The 19,309-nt window shown below is 48.4% G+C and overlaps 1 protein-coding gene across 2 annotated transcripts in view; it reads right to left on the bottom strand.

Annotated features, from left to right (window-relative positions):
* Nucleotides 1–219: 219 nt before the first annotated feature.
* Nucleotides 220–19,309, bottom strand: part of DAGLB (diacylglycerol lipase beta) — a 35,264-nt gene continuing 16,174 nt past the window's right edge. Inside the window, exons 7-15 of one of the 2 annotated variants that reach the window (XM_080940457.1) lie at nucleotides 18,041–18,167; nucleotides 15,824–15,907; nucleotides 12,980–13,057; nucleotides 9,099–9,179; nucleotides 8,662–8,789; nucleotides 3,202–3,270; nucleotides 3,046–3,118; nucleotides 1,198–1,442; nucleotides 220–1,096 (exon numbers count right to left, since the gene is read on the bottom strand). In XM_080940457.1, the coding sequence (XP_080796583.1) occupies nucleotides 904–1,096; nucleotides 1,198–1,442; nucleotides 3,046–3,118; nucleotides 3,202–3,270; nucleotides 8,662–8,789; nucleotides 9,099–9,179; nucleotides 12,980–13,057; nucleotides 15,824–15,907; nucleotides 18,041–18,167 (1,078 nt within the window). In that variant the 3' untranslated portion in view covers nucleotides 220–903. Of the gene's footprint in view, nucleotides 1,097–1,197; nucleotides 1,443–3,045; nucleotides 3,119–3,201; nucleotides 3,271–8,661; nucleotides 8,790–9,098; nucleotides 9,180–12,979; nucleotides 13,058–15,823; nucleotides 15,908–18,040; nucleotides 18,198–19,309 lie in introns of both variants that reach the window. The other variant, XM_080940458.1, reaches the window with a different exon arrangement.

The raw sequence follows: 19,309 nt of genomic DNA, 5'->3' as shown, positions 1-19,309 counted from the left end.
AATGTGTAATGTGCTTGGAGGACTCGAAATGTATGCAGTCTTTAGTGACCAGAGTTGCAAGACATAGTTGGTTTAGAGTGGAAAGGCAGACACTCATCACCAGCTGGGTACAGCAGTCCGTGCTTGTAATCCCAGCATCCTGGAACACACACCTTCCTCAGGCAACTGGTGGTAAACCAATTACTTTATTTTTTTTTTTTTAATTCCCCTGAGCCTGGCTCAGAGGTAGACCAATGTGAGAATTAAGCATACACAAGAGTTAGTGTGATTAACTTATGGATACATGAGGGAGGGGCTGCAGTGCTGGGCTCAGGAAACTCAGCTGTCCTAGTGCCCCCGGAAGAACGCAGGCAAATATAAAGTGCACATCTGTTGTCTTAAGGTCAGACTCATGTAAACAGCAGGATGGGATCCCAGCAGGAGTTGGGGTACTGCAGACTCACGGAGGGTCTTCAGATGGAGTCCCAACACCTATGCATGTTCCCAACTCTGGATCCTGTTAATACTGTGGTTAAAAATGGTTCCAAAGGCCAGGCAGTGGTGGCATATGCCGTCAATCCTAGCACTCAGATGCAGAGGACAGGCAGATCTCAGTTTGAGGCTAGCCTGGTCTACAGGATGAGTTCCAGGACATCCAGAGCTACACAAAGAAACCCTGTCTGGAAAAATGAAAACAAAAACCCCCAAAACCAAGAAAAGGTTGTATAAATTGTATGGTCATATTGATGTCCGTTCTGCTGGGACCCCTCAGATTACTGTTGATCGGCAGATACCACCATACCAGCCTCATAGAAGCCACTCACAGCCAATCAGTCTTAAGGAAAAAAACAAAAAAAAATCCATGCAACTACAAAAAAACCTCCCCAAAACGTAGTCCATTGTGCTGGTCAGTGTCCAGTGGAGCTAAGGTACGTTAGAGCCACCTTGCCCTGGACAGGACACACAGGCTGTTCTGTCGGCAACCACTCTGTCCAGGGCCCGAATCACGATGTCAGGCATGTGGTCAGTCAGCATCTTTGGGCCTATCAGGATCTTGCTGAATTCTGCTTCGTGTGCCCACCTGGCACTGTACTGGGCAGCAGAGCAGCAGCCAAATCTTGAACAAGAGAGAACGTCCTTTAGTGAGGCCACACTTGGGTCAGACTTGAGTCACCCTCAGGGCATGGCATGGCTGACTCACATTGTCTCCATACTCACCTCCCTGAACCACTCTCTTCCAGGTGGATGATCCTGCCAGGTGGGTACAGAGTAGGGTACTTGGTAGGAGAGTCCGGTGGGGAGTCGCTGGAGTGGTAGCCTGGGGAGCATCGCGTTAGAAGAGTCTGCTCCCCTAGAAGAGGCTGAGTCAGGGCCCCCTGGTTGCCCTCATCCAGTTCAGTTGGGAAGTTATCAGGGCTTCCTCCAAACAGTCCGTACCAACAGCCATGCAGCAAGATCTTGTACTGAAAAGTGAGACCCAAGGACTAGGTTGGTCCTGCGCTGGGTGGCAGCCCTTAGGGCTCAGCCTGTTCCACCACAATCACAGGTGAGTGACCTACAGAGTTACTCTTGTAAGTCACCTAATTGCTCTTGTACTTACAGCAATAGCCAAAACCCAGATCGTGTGTGTGTGTGTGTGTGTGTGTGTGTGTGTCTTGCGCATGCTAGAGATTGATCCCAGATAAGCTAAGATGTATACATACTAAGACTGAACTCCATCCATTACTGAGCTGGCTACATCCCAGGAGGCAGGTGGTACTTTCTAAAGAAAATAAGAGTGAGAAAGCCTTGGATTCTGTCCTCAGCACCATATAAAGCCAGGCATGGTGGTGCATACCTATAATTCAGCACTTGGGGAGGTAGAGGTCAACAGCTATACAGTTCAAGGTCAGCCCAGGATACTTGAGACCCTATCTCAAAAAAACAAACAAAAACCGCCAGTGGTGGCCTTTCATCACTGTACTCAGGAGGCAGGGCAGGCTGACCTCTGAGTTCCAGGCCATCCTCTACAGAGTGAGGTTCAGGACAGCCAGTGCTACACAGAGAAACCCTGTCTCCACAAAACAACAACAACAACAACCCAACAAACCCTTGAATATTAATTCTTTGATTAGCAACAGCATTTTTAGAAGGACAAGAAAATAAAAGCACCTACAGCATGTGACGCAGGTGAAACACTTTGGCAGAGTCTTCTGAATACTGTCAAAATTCCCATTGATACAGATCTAGTCTTTAAGAATATTGTTTTTAATCACATTCCATTTATGTGTGTCTGTGGTTGGCATAGCACTTGTGTGTGGTGGGGGCGGTCAGAGGACAAACTGTGGGACCTGGCTGTCTTTGTCACCCCCTGGGTTCCAAGGGCTGTCCTCAGACTGGGTTTGGTACCACAGGGCTTACCCACTAGGCTTTCTTGCCAGCCCTCCCTCCCTTCCTCCAATGGCAACAAAACTGGGGAGTCATGCATACTAAGGCAACTGGTCTACCACTGAGCCGGAGCCCCACCCCCTCCTTAGCTTCCTTTTCTTCCGCCTGGTCTCACATTTTTGGCAGTCCTGCCTCAGTCTCCCAGGTGCTGGGATTATAGGCCAACACTAACTGTTGCCCCGCCTCATGCCTATCAGCTGCTATTGGTTAATGTATTTCTCTTTTCCTGTGGGTATGGGTTTGAATCTAGAGCTTCTTAAATGCTGAGGAAGTGCTCTACTACTGAGCACACACTCCCGAGCCTCGCCATTAAAATGTATTATGTTTTTCTTTTTAATTGTATGTGTGGAGATGAAGACTGGAGGGCAGTCCTTCCCCCACCATGACTCAATACTCAGTTTGGCAAGCAAGCTGCCCCCCAGAACCTCTCATAGCCTGTATGTCTCATAAGCCTAGGAGCACTGTCACTGAAAGCCCTGGGAGCATGGTCGCAGCAGCATTTCCTAACTGCATCTCAGACGGAATCCCAGACAAAGGTCTGTTCACAGGGCAGAAGGAGACACAGAGCAGGAAACGTGCTGGGCCGAGAGGCTGTGCCCGCGAGCCACCTGGCCTGCCTCCTCCTGGCTGAGTGGTTACCTTCGGCTTATTGCTGTTAGCGATCACTCGCAGGATCCTCCTCTTGAGATCCTCCATGTTGGCCACGCTTAACCTGTTTGGTGGAGAGCAGACTGAGCTCAGCACTCAATGTTGACAAAAGCCCTCCCCCACGGGCCAACCTGGAAGCACACTGACCTGGGAATCACATCCATCCCTAGGATAAGCGACACAACAAAGTCCTTGGAGTACTCATAAAGGGATTTGCTGGAATTCAAACAAGAGACAGGTTAGTCCAGGCTCTGCTCCTTCAGAGGGACAATAAAACGGCTGCCGGGGCAAAGTCCCAAGGAGACATTCTAAAGGAGAACGTACAGCTAAGCCCTCAGATGATCCCCGTGACCCAGCAGGTCCAGATGGCACAACCTACCAAGGTGCCCTGGCAATATATAAGCAGGCAGAGGCAAGAGGCTAGCCATTGATTGCAGCACGGCCAGGCTGGCCCAGGGTGACGGTGCAGGTCTGTAATCCCAACCACTCTCTAGAGCCTGAGGCAAGATGGACCTACCAGGGCTGGACTGAATTCAAGGCCAGCCTGTGCTCCCATCTAACACTTTAGCAGTAGAGGGAGGATTGAGAATTGGGACCAGCCTGGGCTACATAGTTAAGAAACTATCTAGAAGCCATTAAAAAGTAAACATGTAAATAAAATATAAAGGTGACTATCACCTAAGACATGCATACTTCTGGTGTAAAGGACTCTTTTTGGAGAGAATAAGAACTTGGGAACTGTGTTGATGCTGAATTAGAAAACAAAATTAACACCAAAAGCCAGTCTTAAGATCAAGCTAGTAATGCAGGTTTCAGACTGAACAGGCTTCTCTCCTGGGCACACCTGTAGGACCAGCTCTCGCTGAGCCTAGCCTGAGCTACCTAATGAGATCCAGGCCAGGTTGGGCCACACTGTAAGACCCTGTCTCAAACCAAAACCAAATAAACCCCACACCCTCTCTCTCTGCATCTCTTTTTCTTGCAGGCACAAGCAGAAACCTGTGTTTCTAAGTTTTTGAGCTCTGTAGGTCACTCAGCTAAGCAGTGCAGAAGGAACAGAAACCCACTTCCCATTTCTCAGTGTCTCAGTCTCCAGCATGAGACTCACTGCTCACACTACGGTGAGAGGTGGTAAAGTCTGGCTATGAGTGGCCGGCAGGAAGCATACAGGGCTAACACCGTCCACTCTGAATCAGGTCTGATCCTCAGTGGTCACGGTTTCCTTTCTCTTTTGTAGGATTTGTGTGTGTACATGTGTGGGTGGAGTTCGGGTAGTTGATAGCATCTGAACTCTGGTCCTTACAGAGCAGCAGGCACTCCCAACCCTGAACCATCTCTCTACCCTTCTGTTTTCCACGTAATACAAACCATGTAGGTGGGACTCCGCGTGGGGAGGGGATGCCGTCTGGGGTGAATGCATATTGTGAACGGGAACACAGCCACATTAAGGACCCCAGCACCCAGATCCACAGGGATGGGAGTTTTGACACTTCTGAGTGTGCAGAAAAGTGTCAGTTACAGCCATCTCTTCCTGAATGGTTCCCCCTCCCCAAATCCCCCCTAGCCCCCGAGACTCAGGGCCCTCCTGCTCTGAGCAGAATGTAATAAGCCTGCCTTCTCATTCAGCCTAGATGACAAAAGCAGTGAGTTACAGGACTCCTGGTGCATCCCCATCAGGGCGCACGGCCACTCAATCCCAGCTTTGCTGGACACGAGTCCATTGTCTCTTATTCCCCATTGCCCCTGTCAGGTGAGAGCTCTACAGGTCATGGCAAGAAACACATTCCCCAACACAAAGGGAAAGCAGCCGGATCTAGGATGTGACAAGCTCTTCTCAACCAATTACCTGGTTCCTTGTAGAAATAAGGGGAAAACTGGATAGGGTTGTATGCACCTGCAATCCCAAAGTGTTCCTACTGTGAGATGGTGAACCTGCAATCCCAGTGCTCCTACTGTGAGATGATGCACTTGCAGCCCCAGTGCTCCTACTGTGAGATGGTGCACCTGCAATCCCAGTGCTCCTACTATGAGATGGTAAACCTGCAGCCCCAGTGCTCCTACTGTGAGATGGTGCACCTGCAGCCCCAGTGCTCCTACTGTGAGATGGTGAACCTGCAATCCCAGTGCTCCTACTATGAGATGGTAAACCTGCAGCCCCAGTGCTCCTACTGTGAGATGGGAGGCAGAGACTTAACACACAAGATAGACAGGAAGCTTGCTGGCTGACTAGCCGGGACTACCCAGCAACAGAAACAGGAGGCCTTGCCTCAAAACAAGCTGGAAGGAGAGAACTGACTCCTCAAGGTTATCTCCTGACTTCACGCCTGATGTGCACACCTGCACGAGTACAGTAGTAATGCTTAGTATTGGATGGAGTTATGAGGAAAAAAACATGAAGACATTTGCAAGGCAAATGTGATATGTCCGAGGTAAGAAATGGCACCTGGATCCTCATGCAGACAAACTGGGAAATGTTGGGAATCTGTGAACAGTTATGAGATATCCAGAAATTATTTAAGAATTTGAAGTCTCTGCCTTAGAGACAGGTAAGGTGGCACACGCCTTTCATCCCAGCACCAGGAAAGCAGAGGCAGGTGGATCTCTGAGCTTGAGGCCAGCCTGGTCTACAGAGTGAGTTCTAGACAACCAGGGGCTGTTACACAGAGAAATGCTTGTTTTGAAACAAAACAACTATAAACTCTCCTGTCTTGGGGCCGGAGAGATGGCTCAGCAATTAAAGAGCACTGGTTGTTCTTCCAGAGAACCTTCGTGCAATTCCCAGCACCCACACGGCAGCTCACAACTGTCTGTGGCTCCAGTTCCAGGGGATCCAACGCACTCACACAGACATACAGGCAAAACACCAATGATCATAAAACAAAATCAACTCTATTTAAAAGCTCCATGTCTGTATTATTTACAGATGGGATGTATGTCTTAGACTCGCTTCAAAGCTAGCTTGTGAGCATGCGTGTTTATGTGTGTACAGAAACCATTATGGACATAGGGGGGCACAAAGGGTTATATGTTGACAGATGGTTGGAGCTGACTAAACAGAAGTTTACAAATTATGCTATTCCTTCTCTTCTCCCCTTTGGGAGTGGTACTCCCAAAAGACTTGAGCCAAAGGAAAGGTCTTTTGCCAGGTGTGATGGCACACATCTTTAATCCAGGCACTCAGGAAGCAGAGGCAGGTGATGTCTAGGAGCTCAAGGCCAGCAAGGGCTGTATACTGAGAGAAGAAAAAAATCAAACCAAAACAAGGGATCTTCGTTGCAGTATATTTGATCACACTGTGAACCCCGAGACTGGTTATTTACTGAAAAACCTTATTTCTAGTTGTGAAGTGACTCAGCCCTTAGCACACATCCTTAATCCCTTTGGCTGGGATAGAGGATCGCCCTTGGTACATGTCTTTAATATCAAACAATAAAGATTAAGTCAGTTTCTAGAAGGAAGCACCGTGTTTGAAAGTGATGTCTGAGTGGCAGAAAAAGTGACAAATCAGAGAAAGATCTGACAGAATAGGACATGCCCAACTCTCAAGAGAAGAGAGCAGCGCAGACAGAAAGAAAAGAGGCAGATTTACGGAGACCGGCTGCAGAGAACAAGCTAGACTCAGGTGAATGAGATCAGCCTGGTAGAGTTAGTCTGAGGCCAAGCAGAGCAATTCAGTCAGAGGCCGAGCGGAGCCAGACTGAGTCAGTCAGCTTGGAAAGGAGTTTGAGCCAGAACAGCTGAGCTGACCAGCCAGCCAGAGCTCAGAAAGAACTAGGAAGGGGTGAGCAGTAGTTTCAGAGGATGAAAACATTTTTAGGCCGAGATGAGACTGGATGGAGGCTAGAAGCTTCCAGAACGAAGCCTAGACGAGCAGACTGGGGCCGTGAGCCTCCCAGACAACAGTTACTACAGGAGAAGAAAAGATACGTTTACAGATGGTTGATTTGTTTTCTGTTTTTCAAACGTTCAAATGGATATGTGGTGTTTTGTTTTGACCTCTTATTTTGTAATTCTTGATTTGAGTCTTTTTGTTGTTGTTATTTTCAGATTTATTTTTTTATTTAATGTATATGAGCGCTCTGTGTATCTATCTGCATACCAGAAGAGGGCATTGGGTCCCCATTACAGATGGTTGTGAGCTACCATGTGGTTGCTGGGATTTGAACTCAGGACCTCTGGAAGAGCAGCCAGTGCTTTTACCCACTGAGCCATCTCTCCAGCCCATTTGTCTACATTTTTATTATTTTTAGATTTATTTAGTTTTAGTTTTTGTTGTTGTTTTGGCACAAATTTCTTTTATAATCAATGCAAAAGTTTACATAGCATAGCCCAGTCAACATGCCCAATCAGCTAGGGGAAAACAAGTTTTCAAACTCATAAAAATAAACGAATGTCTTTGTTCAAGCCATAGAATGTGGACCACCTTGGCGAAGCCTATGTATGGACTGGGTGACTGCAGCGTGTCTGTCATTAAGGGCCATCGAGGATAGCAAGTGCGGAGCTGTGGTTGGGGGAAGGGAGGTTGTGAGCAGGGGAGGCTCGCAAAAGGGCTCAGCAGCTAAGAGCACTGGCTGCTAAGGCCGACGGTCTGAGTTCAATTCCTGGGACCCAGCGAGTGGAAGAGGAGAGCCAACTCATCCAAATCATCCTCCTCACATAACGCACCGACGCACAAGCACACCCGCACACACCCTCCTCCGTGCTCATACAGAGAAATGCCATTTAAACTAAACTAAAAGTTTAAGGCCAGAGAGGTTAAGAGAACCCAGCAGTCATGTGGGGTGACTCATGGCCACCTGTGGAGCTCCAGCCGCCGAGGGATGCCCTCCTCCGGCTTCCACGGACACTCGTCCATATGTAGGAGACAGTCATATAGACATATGTATAACTTTTTTTATTTTTTAGGTTTTTTCTTTAAATGGTACTGAGAATTGAACCCAGGCAAGTGCTTTAACCATTAAGCTATAACCCCAGTCCTAAAACAAAATGTCTTAAAAAACAAGCTTAGGGGCGGAAGAGATGCCTCGGCAGTTAAGAGCACGAGCTGCTCTTCCAGGACCTTGGCTCGATTCCCAGCACCCGGCTTGGGCAGCTCACAAGTGCCTGCAACTCAAGCTCCAGGCGGTCCCGATGCCTCTGACCTCTTTAGATGCCTGCACACGTGTGCACACACACAGATAATTACAACACTATTGTTTAAAAACCCAGACTTAGAATCCTGTCATTTCCAGGATCATAATCCCAGCTGTCATGGAGGCCAAGACATGAGGACCTACTCAGTGTCTCCCTCTGCTCCCTATCAAGCTCCAGGCCAGCCTGGACATTGAATTACATCTATTGGGTAGACATCTCCGAGGACTATAATCCTCTGGCCTCTTGAGTACTTGCATCACAGGCATGCCCTGTTGTGTTCAGTTTAGTCTTCAACTACATAGTAATCCTCCTGCCTCAGCTTCTCAAGTGCTGGGATGACATGCATGTGCTACCAAGGCTTCCTGCATGCTAGATCATCTACCGACACTCTGGGCCACAACTCAGCACTGCACGGTGCTTTCAGACAAACTTCTGAGAAGGAGATGCTGGCTGGGGTCCTGATGGAAGCCTTACCTCAGCAGCCCCCTGGGCGGGGAGAAAGCATACGCACGGACTTGTGGGTAGGCCCTCCGGAGCATGATGGCTAGGAGGGCCGCAGCTCCGGCTCCCAGGCTGTGCCCCACCAGTACGAGCTGGTACTCCTAGGGGACAGAGGGCAGAGGGAGTTGAGGCCCAGAAGACGGGAGAAGGGACGTGACACAAACACAAAATAGAAAATGAACAGTGGGGGCTAGAGAGATGGCTCAGTGGTTAGAGCACTGACTGCTCTTCCAGAGGCCCTGAGTTCAAATCCCAGCAACCACATGGTGGCTCACAACCATCTGTAATGGGATCTGATGCCCTCTTCTGGTGTGTCTGAAGACAGCTACAGTGTACTCACACATAAAATAAATAAATGAATCTCTTAAATAAAAAAAAAAGAGAGAGAGAGAGAAAATGAACCATCTCACCGGAGCAACACTGAAGGCTTGGCTCAGAATCCCATCATTGACCAGTCTGCGGTAAAGGTATCTGGCCGCTTGAGTAATTCCCTGGAGATACAGAGAGTGTGGGTCAGCATGGCTCAGAAGGTGGGGTCTCTGGCCTCGCTGTTCACTAATACATCTTGCCCTATGATCCAGAGGCTGGCTGCCATGAGGTGTGTGCTGTGACATATCTAAGTGAATCTTGGTACCAGGAATGCGCACGGATGCAGCAGGCGCCTCTGTCTAGTTCTGGGTAGCAGCCCATAGCCCCACCACACCTGTCTAAGGACTGAACATGGGTCCCTGTGTATCTGGGCAAGCAACCTACCAGACCTTTTAGAAATTATTTCATGAGCTAGAGAAATGGATCGATGATTAAAAGTGTTTCTATCAGAGGATCAGGGCTCAGTTCCAAGCACCCACATTAGGCAACTTACAGTCATCCTTAAGTTCACTTCTGGTCTCCATGGGTATATACACACACACACACAGACATATGTGTACACACATACACACAAACATATATGTGTACACACAAACACATGTGTGCACACACATGTGCATACACACAAACACATGCATACACATATGTGTACGCACAAACACACATGTGTACAAACATGTGTACACACTCACAAACACACACATACATCTGTCTTCTAAAAACTTACTTTTTTTTTGAGATGGTCTCTAAATTGCCTTGTCTGGCTCTTAAAATTTTACACGTAACCCAGCCAGGCCTTGTACTTTTTGTGTGTGTGCTGTGTGTGTAGACATGTGGGTTTGTCTGTATGTGCATGTGAGTCTAGAGATCAACTCTGGATAACTTCCTCTACTGAACTCCAGCTTGTATTATGAGACAGGGTTTTCCACTGACCTGGAACCTGCTACACTGGCTGGCCAGTGAGCCTCTGGGACCTGCCTGTCTCACTCTCCACCTCCCCCTACCCCAGCCTTTCACATGGCTGCTGGGAATCCAAACTCAGGTCTTTCTGATTGCGTGGCAAGCTTTTCACACTGAGCCATCCTCCTGCCCCAGTCTCCCAAGTGCTGTACCCCCATGCCTAGATGATCTGTGTATAAAGATACTGAAACACACTGTTTAAGGACTCCACATTGGGACAGAGGATAAAGGTTCTTGCTGCTGAGCCTGAGAACATGAATTCTATCTCTGAAACACAAAGGATGGAGAAGTGACTCCGTAAGTCATTCTCTGACACGCATGTGCGGCACGCACACACTTCGAGTACACGGTTTCAGGCTGTGAGAGCTAAGTCCATTCCCAGATGGGAAGATCACAAAGCAAAGGGGTTGAGGAAGCTGTGTATTGGGGTTCCGAACTTTCAAATCACAGCTGATAGATAAAGGGAGTATTTTCAGAATGGGGCACACTTACAGATCGTGTGATAACAAAGACCCCCCCCAAACGGTGGTCTGGGGGCTCTGACTTTGTGGCTAATTCTTGTGTGGAAAGGCAGATGCTGCAGTATATCCTTTACCACGTGAGGCTGATGGGTGTACAGCAGAAGGAAAAAGTGTCTCCAGAGGGTCTGTGACAGTTTGGAGCAGTTCTCCGCCTGTGTGTTATGACCCCTTTGGAAGAACACGTATCAACCACCCTGCAATATCATTTCTCTGTGTAGCCCTGGCTGTCAGGAGCTCCCGGTGAGATCACAGGTGTGCACCAAACTCCATCTGCTCATCAGTACTGTTCATAGCAGTAGCGAAATTAGTTACTAAGTAGCAACAAGATAATGTTATGTTGGGGTCACCATGGAGTGAGGAACTGTATTATAAAGGTTTTTAATCAGAGCATTTGGAAGGCTGACAACCACTGTGTTAAACCTAGTTGCCCAATCAGCAGCAAACCAAACTTTATTTGTAGTTTTTAACAAAGATATGCAAGAATGTAAGAAACTACTTTGGGGGATGGAGGGGAGGGGGGTTCAGAGGTTAAGAGCTGCTCTTGCAGAGAAACCAAATCCATTCCCAACTCCTGTGACGTGCGGTCACAACTGCCTGTGACTCCAATTCCAAGGGATCTGATGCCCTCTTCTGGAGTCTATGGTCACTGCAAACATAAGGTCACCTATACAGACCAGCAGTCACATGTGCATATAAAAATGTTTTTAAAAAAACACCATTTTTGAGAGCCACAGCAATATTGAGTTAAAAAATATAGGCAGAGTGAAAGAAAGAGGATTGGTTTGCTTGTTTGTTTATGGGAGACCTGCTTTTGTAGCCCAAGCAGCCTCAAACTCACTGCCCGTAGCTGATGATGACTCGGCCTGTCTAGTGCTGGGGTGACAGGTGTGCAGCCCCATTCCCAGTTTATGCAATGCTAGGCACCGAGTGCAGGGCTTCACGAACGCTGAGCAAACCCTCTGCCGACTGAACCCCACCCCTAGATCTGCTTCAGTAAGTTTTAGTGATCAGTTGCTAACATGGTTGCTCAAAATAACATACCACTAATGGGCACAGCTCTGAAGATGGCCCCCACCTGTCTCTGTCACTGTGTGTACTGTGCACTCATACCTGCCGCAGCATGAGGTGCAGGTCTGAGGACACTTGGAGCCTAGGGTGTTCTGCTCCTTGCCTTACTTTCCTGTTTGCCTCTCTATGCTGGGCTACCCGTCCCTAGAATTCCTGGGGACTCTCCTGCCTCTATCTTCCCAGAGCCAGGACGACAGGTGCCCACTCGTTTAGGCTAGACTGGCCAGCCAGCACGCCCCCCAGAATCAGCCTGCCTCTACCCACCCAGTGCAGACATTACAGATACACACTGCATGCCTGGCTGTTGAACATGAGGCTGGAGATCTAACTTCAGATCCTCACACTTCCTGGCAAGCACTTCCCCTGCTGAGCCATTTCCCTGGCCCCATTCCAATAAACTGATTTAAACACCCAATCTGGGCTTAGTGAGAGACCCTATCTCAAAAAATAAGGTGGAAAGCAATTGAAAAACTCATCCAGCATCAACCTTTGACCTTCACATGTGAACCTGCACATACAAAGGAGCACACACACACACACACACACACACACACACACACGAAGACTAATACAAGAAGGAGCAACCTCAAAAGGAAAGGGAGTAGTAGAGAAGCTACTAAAACTGGGGGAGGGGCCGTTGGTGTTTAATAAGCCAATATTGGGGTTCATCTAAAATTAGGGTACAGCTAGAAGAGATGGGCACACAAAACTGTACAAACATATGACAGCACTGAACTGAACCCTCAAATGGTTAAAATGATAAATGTCATCTATCCATCATCACCCATCCATCCATCGTCTACCCTTCCATTCTTCCATCCATCACCTGTCCGTCCATCCATCTACCCTTCCGTCCATCTACCCTTCCATTCTTCCAACCATCACCCATCCAACCATCTACCCATCCATCATCCATCTATCCTGTGGGTTTTGATTTGTTGAGAGGAAAGTTTCGTTACATAGCTCACAATAGCCTGGACCTTGCCATGTAGCAAAAAAAAAAAAAAAAAAAAAAAAAAAAAAAAACAGCCAGAACTTCATGATCCTCCTAAGACTCCAAGTCTAGAGTTACTGTGTTCATTTACCAACATTTAAAACCATTACACACACACCACTTGAGGTGGGTTTTCCCTCTTATCAGGAAGGACTCTACCCAACCGCCCCCACAGAACAGGAAGAGAGAAACAGAGAACTAAGCCCTGGCCACATGCACAGAGAACTTGTGGGAAGTGGGCTGTCTCCCCACCCACGAGGCTGAAGCCCTTTTCTGCTGCTGCATGCTGAACTGAGCATGTCTGATTGACAGTCCATCCTCCCTGGCTCCAGACACATTACTCCACCACTTTGAAATGGCTCTCTCAAAACAAACATACCTTGTGGGCCACACAGTCCTGCAGCTCAATATCCAGCTCCAGGTTCTCACTCTCGGCAGACAGGTCGGTCAGGACGTCCTGTGAATGTGGAGACAGCAAGGTCAGCCTGTGGAGCTACAGAGCAGGGGTGATGGCCTGGTCTCTAGTTCCCAGGACACTCCAAAGTTGTTCTTAACCCGTGGTTCAAGACCCTTTGGGGGTGGGGGTCAAATGACCCTTTCACAGAGGTCACCTAAGACCATCAAAACACATTTAAATTACCATTCATAACAGTAACAAAATTGCAATAGCAACGTAAAGAGTTTTATGGTTGGGGGTCGCCATGACATCATGAACTGTATGTATTCAAGGGTCCTGCCATTAGGCGGGCTGTGGTCTCTGCTGTAAGGAACAGCAGACAGTGCGGTCAGAGCGCTGAGACTTGCCCAGTCTCTGCAGAGAGCACAGGCGAGGCAGGAGGCAGGCTGGGCACCAGGCAGGAATGGTGGTGGAGGAAGGGAAGGGTGGGGTGGTGTGGGTGGTGTGGGTGGTGGCAGAGAAAGGGAAAGGTGTGGTGGGCTGGTGAGGGTGGTAATCCTGAAGCACAGCCCAGAGCAAACCCCACTCCTGTCCTCAGAAGCCTGCACTCAGTGCTCACTAAACAAAGGTGCTCACAGGACAGATGGGGTGAGTGGTGGCCAGGCCTGGGGACAAGCACTTCCTGGGGTCCATGATGCTTTAGTTTTTGCTTGTGACAGGCTCTCACCATGTAACCCAGGCTAGCTTTGAATCCCTCCTGCTTCTGCCTCCCACCCTGGGATTACAGGCATATGTCACCATGTCCTGCTTACACCTATGTGACAAAAAGCCTCTTCAGTCATGCTACAGGGACACTTTTACTGCTGTGTATAGCGTGGTACCAGGAAGAAGTGGTCACAGAGGATGGGAGACTCCTTCCCTCTGGAAAGCCAGAGGACAGGAAGAGCGGGGCCTGTGCACAGTATGAGGGACAGACTGGAACAGGCTGTATTGGGAACCTACCTGCTTGTAATCCCAGCATTTGGGGACACGTGGGAGCTACACTGGACGGGCCTGTCTGACTAGGATGAGAGCACAGACGGGGACTGAGAGGCCAGAAACCTTTCCCTCATGGCAAGGAACCAAGTGGTCAGAGCAAGGGCTGGGAAAGAATTTTACAGCCAGAGCGCCTGGGGCTGTGAGATCTAAGATGGTGGACTGGACAGGGATGGATAGGAATACTAGAGACTGAGTCAGGGCCTTCCACACAGTAGGGTAAGTCACAGCCTCTGACAGAGAGATGCTAGGAAGGTGCCACACTGCTGCACTGTATGCCCAGGCCTCTTTTCTTAGACCAGGTCTCAGTATGTAGCTATCCTTGGCTGGCCTGGAACTCCCTGTGTAGACCAGGCTGCCCTCTAACTGTATAGATCTGCCTGCCTCTGCCTCCCAAGGGCTGAAATTGAAGTTGTGGCACAGATGTTCACCCTCCCAGCCCACATTATGATGATGATGATGATGGTGGTGGTGTATGGGTGCTTTGTTTACATGTATGTCTATGTAACACACACATGCCTGGTACCCACAGAGGCCAGAAAAGGGTGCTGGATCCCCTGGAAATGGAGTTACAGATAGTTATGAGCTGCTACTAGGTGCTGGGACTCGAACTCAGTTCTAAAAGAACAGCCAGTGCTCACCTAGGGCTGAGCCATCTCTCCAGCTCTGTTTTATTTTGATACAGCATCTAAGTTGCTTAGGTTAGCCCTGAACCAAAAACTTTCGGTTTCAGCCTTCAAAATATCTGATTATAGGCCTGTCCTGCCTGCTCAGCAGCAACTCTGTCCTTTCTGGGTAAACAAAAACCAGGAAGTGAGAGGGAGGGGTGGCAGAGAAGGAAGGAACTGAATAGAGTGAGGTGAGAGGGCTGGGGGGACAAGGGGCTCAATGCACCCTGAGAAGAACCAGCATATGGGGACCGGAGGAAGGGAGGGCCCGCAGAGAACCCCAAACACAAACTCGAGAGTCCGTGACTTTTCCATCTGTGTGTGTATTATGTACATGAATATTCCTGTGTAAAAAGTAGGCACACATGAGTCATGGAACAGGGATGGCGGTTGGATCAGAAAACCATGCAGATGTCAGCCTTCATCTCCCAGAGCCTCCCACCTGCTGGCTGGTGTACACACCAGGCAATCTGTTTCATCTTCCATTTTGCTGGAGACAGCTGAGATCACAGACACACTACAGCCTCTGGATTTTGTATGTGGAGTCTGAGGATTGTATACAGACAGGTCAGCTGTATACAATACAGATTGTATACAGCTGACCACTGAGTCAGCTCCCCAGCCGGCTCTCCCTCTTTTTTACAATTCAGTCTATGAAGCCTAAGCAGGACTCAAACTTGTAATCCTGCTGCCTCAGCTTCCAGAGTGGTGGTGTCACAGGAGTGTCCCCCATACATGGCTCTATGCTATGCTGTCCCTCCTGTTTGGGTGCAGAAGTTAGAAGGTTGGCTACCCAGGCTTGAGGATCATCTAGGCATATCTAAGGGTCAGCAGGAAAGCAAGCCAAGTAGCTATCCCTTGAGCTTGTCTTGGAATGTGCTGGCATCTCTGCTGCCAACAGCTGGTGGTTAAGTGGGAGCCGTCTCCCCAGGTTTCAAGCCAGTGTTTCACAACCCACACTTCCACTTGCTTCCTGGTTTCACACTTCCCTTGGTTACCTCACAGGCAATGGCTTTCTCTGTTCCCAACAGAAGCTTTCCTTAGCTCTGAGCACCCCCTTGTGCCTAACTCCGTGCTCCCACCCAGTGCCCAGGTCTGAATCTGTCAAGCACAGCAGCATTACCTGGAGAGACATGGTCCCTCTCACGGCAACCACAACAGACTCCTTCCTGTGATCCAGAACCACTATGAAGGGCAGCTCGTACACCTGGAAGACAAGAAACCAGCACAAGGCTGGACTCACAGGGACACAGAACAAAACCAGCTACAGGGAAACCTGGTTTGCTCTGACACCAATGACTGGCATGGGCATCTATGTGGTGTGTAAACTGAGGCAGGCAGCTGTTGAGGGTCAGTGCTTAGAGCCGCTGATGGGGGTGGATTCAGATACCTACAGGGGCTGCTGCCAAAGGCAGCTAGCGATTAGAGAAGCCGCTTAGCAGACTTTTCTCTGAGGGAACAAAGCTTAATTTACTGGGGCTGGCACTCCCTGTGGTCAGCAGGAAAACCATGAACTCTTAACTCTTTGGAGCTGTCGAGAAAGAGAAAAAACGAGAGAAACACACACACTCACCCTCTCTTAGTGGACAAAAAAGGCAGAGTTCAATAACTTTATACATACAAATACACATGTACATGCATACATTTATACATACATATATGCATATATACATGTGTATAGACCTATAGACAAACATATTCACACATAAAATGGTAGAGCAAAGCTCCAGCAGGTAGGCTCCAAGCATTTTACACATGCATATATACATACACACACACACACACACACACATACATACATACAACTGATGGATGGAACAAGCTCCAATACACATCCAAACAAGCTTTACACATATACATACATACAAATAGTTGATGGGTGGAAGGAGCGATGTTCCAACCCTTCATTCACAGACTTTAAATCCTCAGAATGCATTATCTACTCATCAGCAAATCTTAAAAAATCATATCAGGAAGCTGAGGGGGAAATGGGTGCAAGAAATCAATCCTCACCAGTCCAGCCAGCGCTGTCATTGTTCCTGTTCCCTGACTGTAAAGGTCCCTAGCTTAACTAATAAGAGTGTGTTTCTGGACTAAATTGTTCCCTAAGATTTCCTACATCAGAACCAGTAATGAAAACATCTCAACATAGCTTCACTAACAATTAAATTTTTCCAGACGTTTTCTAAGGGTGGCAGTTATTGCTGACAATTTACGTCTCTTAAGTTCTTTCCCAAGGTGGTGACAGAATCATTCATCTGCTCCAGCAGCAGTGTGAAAGAGACCAAACACTATTATCCTGAGTGTCAGAGACACTGCCCCGTGAGGAAGCCCCCTTAGAGTTTTCATAGAATTCTTAGACTAAGAGGGATGTGAGGGCAGCGAGCAAAGCAGAACTTGATAACAGCATGAAGTCCTCAGGGCACACGGTCATCGGGGCTGTACCACATCCACCCACGTGGCTGTGGTATGGGCCAAATTCCATGAGTTCTAAAGCCATCTGTCGCTCCTGCGTCAAGCCAGCATAGCCCCTGTCACTGACTTGGTTTCTATCCTCCTGCCTCAAGTGCTGGATTATGGGCACACACTTGGCAACTTCAGGAGTTATGTGTGGAGGCCTTGTGTGTGTGGGTGTGTGTGTGTGTGTGTGTGTGTGTATGTGTGTGTGTGTGTGTGTGTGTGTGTGTGTGTGTGTGTAGGCATGTATGAAAATTAGAGGACAACTAACTTGTGGGAAATCATTCTCCTTCTTTTGTGTGGATCCCAGGAACTGAACATGGGTCCTCAGGCTTGGAGACAGATACCTTTATCCACTGAGCCATCTCACCAGCCCAACTACAGAATTCTTCCCAAAAGTTATGCCAAAAGACTCTCTGGACCACCGAGTCTAAAAACAGTTGCATACCATCAGCAGAGGTTACAGAGGTTAACCACACAAAAGAGGTTAGAGAGCAACTAGGCAATGCAATGGTAGGGGTTTGTGTGTGTGTGTGTGTGTGTGTGTGTGTGTTATGAAGAACTATTCACTCCAGGCCTTGTGGTACAATCCCAGCTGTTTAAGAAGCTGAGGCAGATAACACAAGCAGCTTAATGAGAGCATACAGACAGTAAAAAGTAAAAAGGCTGGGAATTAGCAAGATGGTTCAGTAAGTTACGACACTCACTGCCAAGCCTGATAATCTGAGTTCAATCCACAGGACCTGTACGCACACATGCATGAATGCACTCAGATGTGCTCACATTCAGACAGACAGACAGACATACCCTCCAACTCCCACCACTAGACCCCACAGGACTCTAGGACCCACATCCAGAGCACCCTGTTTGAGGCAGACAATACCTTGTCGTGAAAGCTTATGTGGATGAAGTCCCTGTACTGCAGCCCTGTCGTCTTCAGGATGGCGGCAAAGTGGCAGTTGTGCTGGTCACCTTCCACAGCATCATACTCTATGTCTCTGCCTCTGCAACTACAGAGAAAAGAGAAAGTAAAGAGGTGACTGTGTAGCCCGTGCCTTCCACTGTAAGCAGTGACCCCACCAGGCAGTCACCCCACTGTAGGATTTACCTAGAAATCTCAGGAGGTGAAGGCTGACCACTTTTTAAAGACATTCTAACAAAACCATGTTTCTTGAGTAACAGAAGAACCCATGGGTCTTGCACATGGGACAAATGCTTCTTCATTGACCTACTACATTCTAGATATCCATCCATCCGTCCATCCATCCATCCACCCATCCATCCATCCATCCATCCATCCATTCATCCACCCATCCATCCATCCATCCATCCATCATCCATCCATCATCCATCCATCATCCATCCATCCGTCCATCCATCTATCCATCCATCCGTCCATCCATCCATCCATCCATCCACCCATCCATCCATCATCCGTCCATCCATCCACCCATCCATCCATCCATCATCCATCTATCATCCATCCATCATCCATCCATCATCCACCCATCCATCATCCATCCGTCCATCCATCATTCATCCATCCATCTGTCTGTCCATTCATCATCCATTCATCCATCCATCCATCCAATCCATCCACCCACCCATCCGTGTCTGCACACATGTGTTTGCATGGACATGGGATTTCCTACTCTGACATTCTTTTGGCCTTAATTCCTTTGAGACAGGGTGTCTGGCTGAACTAGAGCTAGGCTGGCAGCCCACAAGGCCCAGAGAGTCTTTCTGACTTACCCTCACATGGGTCACAGGCAGAGTCTGGACAGGTTTTTTTATGTGGATGCTGAGACTTTAGTAGTAGCACTGCTGACTGAGCCATCTCTCTGGCCCCATCACCAGGATGAGGTACAAGAATGCCAAAGGAATTCAGAAACACTGGGCATCAAGCATGAGAACAAAGTGCCTTTGGCTGGGTTAGAGTGCTTGTAAAGGGTGAAAATTGACAGAAATATCACATGGGAAAGGTCATGTGAAACTTCTGTAGCTGAAAGCAGGAAAATGGTTCAGCAGGTGAAGGCATCTGCAGCCAACACTAATGACCTGAGTTCAATCCCTGGGATAGGATCTAAATGGTAGGAGAGAACAAACTCCTACAACTTGTCTTCTGTTCTGACATTCATGTGTACACACACAC

Source organism: Micromys minutus, assembly GCF_963924665.1.
Source record: "Micromys minutus genome assembly, chromosome: 29".
Classification (NCBI taxonomy): Eukaryota; Metazoa; Chordata; class Mammalia; order Rodentia; family Muridae; genus Micromys; species Micromys minutus.
This window is presented reverse-complemented; position numbering and strand designations above follow the sequence as displayed.